We start from the raw sequence: 2,664 nt of genomic DNA, 5'->3' as shown, positions 1-2,664 counted from the left end.
TTTTTTTGAGACAGAGTCTGACTCTGTCAGCCCAGGGTAGAGTGCTGTAGCATCAAAGCTCACAGCAACTTCAAATTCTTGAGCTCAAGCGATCCTCTTACTTTACCCTCCCGAGTAGCTGGAACTACAGGTGCCTGACACAATGCTGGGCTAATTTTAGACAAGGTGTTGCTCTGACTCAGTCTGGTCTTAAACTCCTGAGCTCAGGCAATCCTCCCACCTCAGCCTCCCAGGGTGCTAGGATTACCACCGCACCTGGTCCCTGAGCACCTATTCCGGTCAAGCACTGTGCTTGGCTTTGAAGAGTTGGGGTAATAGACAACCATAGGGCTTCTCTTTCCTAAGTTTCCTCCTTCAGAACCTCAGACTTCCGGCAATTCAGCAGCAGCTGTTCTGGGATCCTCAGCTACCGTCCCTCATGCTGCATCACCCCCTTTGTGGCACAGCTTTGGCCTGCTGTTAGGTTTGCATGAGCTCACACTCCTGGGCTGTGTCCCACCAAAGGGCTGTGGTGGGTGCTCAGGCAGGGTGCCCAGCAGAAAGGCCTTTGGCCCAGAGCCTCCAAGTTTTGCTCCCTCTGGCTGGTTGGCTGGGATGGGGGTTGGCAAGATGCAGTTTCTAAGACTGGGGCTATGAGTCAGGTTTGGGAGATTGAAGATGGGGCTTCTTTTCTGCCTGGTTTCTGCTTTCTCTTGCTTTAGTTATTTTCGCTTGTTCAATAGGTACTTCTTGAGCAACTACTGTGTACCCAGTCCTGTGTTAGGAGGTAGGAAGAGTAAACCAGCTGCAAGGCTTACCATTAGCAAGACATGCATTAAATAACTTGTACACGTGGATGTAATTCAGCAACTGTGCAATAAGTTATTTATCAGAGTGTGCTTACACCCGAGAAGAATTCCACTGGATTGGTAATAAGCACCTATGTACTCTCTATCTCCAGGAAGCCTTGAGGTGTGCCCAAGCCCACGCATCATCCCCCCATCTCCAACCTGTGCAGAGAAGGAGCTACCCTGGAAGAGTGGGCATGGGGACCTGGCAGTTTATGTGTCTTCGGAAACCACGAAGATAGTGCCTGTGGACATGCAGACAGGCTGGAACCAGAGCATCTCATCCCTGGAGAGCTTGGCATCCCCTCCCTGCACCCAGGCCCAGACTCTGACCTGCCTGCCTCGCAACCCCTTGGACGCTGAAGAGCCCCAGGCTCCTCTCCACCTGCCTTCTGATCCACGCCCGAGCTTTGCCTTTCCCCCGAGCCTGGCCAAGGCTGGCCGCTCCCATAGTGAGAGCAGTGCTGACATCCCCCAGCAGCAGGAGCTGCAGCCCCTCATGGGCCACAAGGACCGCACCCATCTTAGCCCAGGCACTGCTAATTCCCACTGGTGTATCCAGTTCAACAGAGGTAGCCGGCTGTAGCACAGTGTCTCAGGGGAGAACAGGAGGTGGAGCCCCTGTGGGAAGTGCTCCCTGGGCAGAGGAGCCTGCTCAGCTTGCCAGCTGGGCCTGGACTGAAGTAGCAACAGGGCTTTCCTGGGACTGGTCAGAAGGGTCTCCTGAGCTGGTTCTCACAGGGACCCTTCTCACCACCCTCCCTGCTCCTAACCCTTGCCACCTTCCAGTTCAATAAGACTCCTACTCTGGCTCAGGACCCAGACCAGATTCTAGGCCCTGACACTTGGGTAGCTGATACCTCTTTCTAGTGGGCATTTCTAGGGTTACGATAGGCAGCTGTTTCTGTCCTCAAAGTAAGGGCATCATTCCTTAGCAGATACTGGCCTTCCCTGCCCTCTACCTCTTTCCACCATGGGGTCAGGGACAGTATCCTGACAGTGAGGCTCAGTGAGGGGCTGGTCCTCTGAGGGACTGAGATGGGAGGCAGGGGAGCCCTTAACCTTGTGTTTTGCTGCCCTGTTGGGTCAGCTACCCACAGGCCATTTTTTTTAGGGTAGTAAGAATCTCTGCTTCTCCTTGCTTAGCCCCCCTTCCCTCTGACGTCAGATATTGGGGTAAAAGTTATTCTTTTCCCAGGACCAAGGCTGGGGCTGGGCCAGGCTCTAGTTCAGAGCTATTCCTCAGCTCACTCTAGGGATTTGCTGCTCTGGGTCCAAATCCAAACCTTTCTGATCTTTGGGTCTGGTTTTCTGAGGAGGGGACACAGTGGTCTTTGGGTTCTCATGTCACCACCTCAACATTCCCCAAGCAGGGAAGAGACCAGATATCCCAAGGCCACTGTTCCATTGTTTTGTGGGCTGGAAGCCTGGCTGCAGTGGTAAGGGGGAAGCTGACTGGGTGGCAGGTGACTGTCCAGGGATTAGTACCTGCCTTGTGTTCTGTACCTTGAACCTAAGATACATTAAACATCTCTCAGATGGATGGGTGTTCTGTGTCCACGTGTCTGGGTGTTCCCATGATAAGAGACAACAGGGCATCTGGTGAGAAGCAGAAATTTCAGCTGCCGGCCCCAGGGATATAGAACAGGGGGCAGGGGAGTGAGGATCCCAGGTAGGACAGTTAGTCTCTCTGCCTTCCCTCCCCAAATACCTTTCCTGTACTCGTCCAATATTGTCCCTTGAGCAGGGACCTGAAGTGGCAGTCTAGGGGATATGGGGTCCCAGAACTGGGAGTCCACAAAATGAGAGAGGCTAGCAGGGATAGAGACCCAAGAAG

At 53.6% G+C, this 2,664-nt stretch overlaps 1 protein-coding gene across 3 annotated transcripts in view; it reads left to right on the top strand.

Moving 5' to 3' along the window:
• SLC9A5 (solute carrier family 9 member A5) overlaps nucleotides 1-2,370 on the top strand; it is a 23,627-nt gene extending 21,257 nt beyond the window's left edge. Inside the window, exon 16 of one of the 3 annotated variants that reach the window (XM_023518908.1) lies at nucleotides 941-2,370. In XM_023518908.1, the coding sequence (XP_023374676.1) occupies nucleotides 941-1,413 (473 nt within the window). In that variant the 3' untranslated portion in view covers nucleotides 1,414-2,370. The remainder of the gene's footprint in view (nucleotides 1-940) is intronic. The other 2 variants (XM_003799395.3, XM_023518909.1) reach the window with 2 other exon arrangements.
• Nucleotides 2,371-2,664: the final 294 nt, after the last annotated feature.

The sequence above is a fragment of the Otolemur garnettii genome, unplaced genomic scaffold, assembly GCF_000181295.1.
Source record: "Otolemur garnettii isolate 467f Iridium unplaced genomic scaffold, OtoGar3 scaffold00151, whole genome shotgun sequence".
NCBI classification, from domain to species: domain Eukaryota; kingdom Metazoa; phylum Chordata; class Mammalia; order Primates; family Galagidae; genus Otolemur; species Otolemur garnettii.
This window is presented reverse-complemented; position numbering and strand designations above follow the sequence as displayed.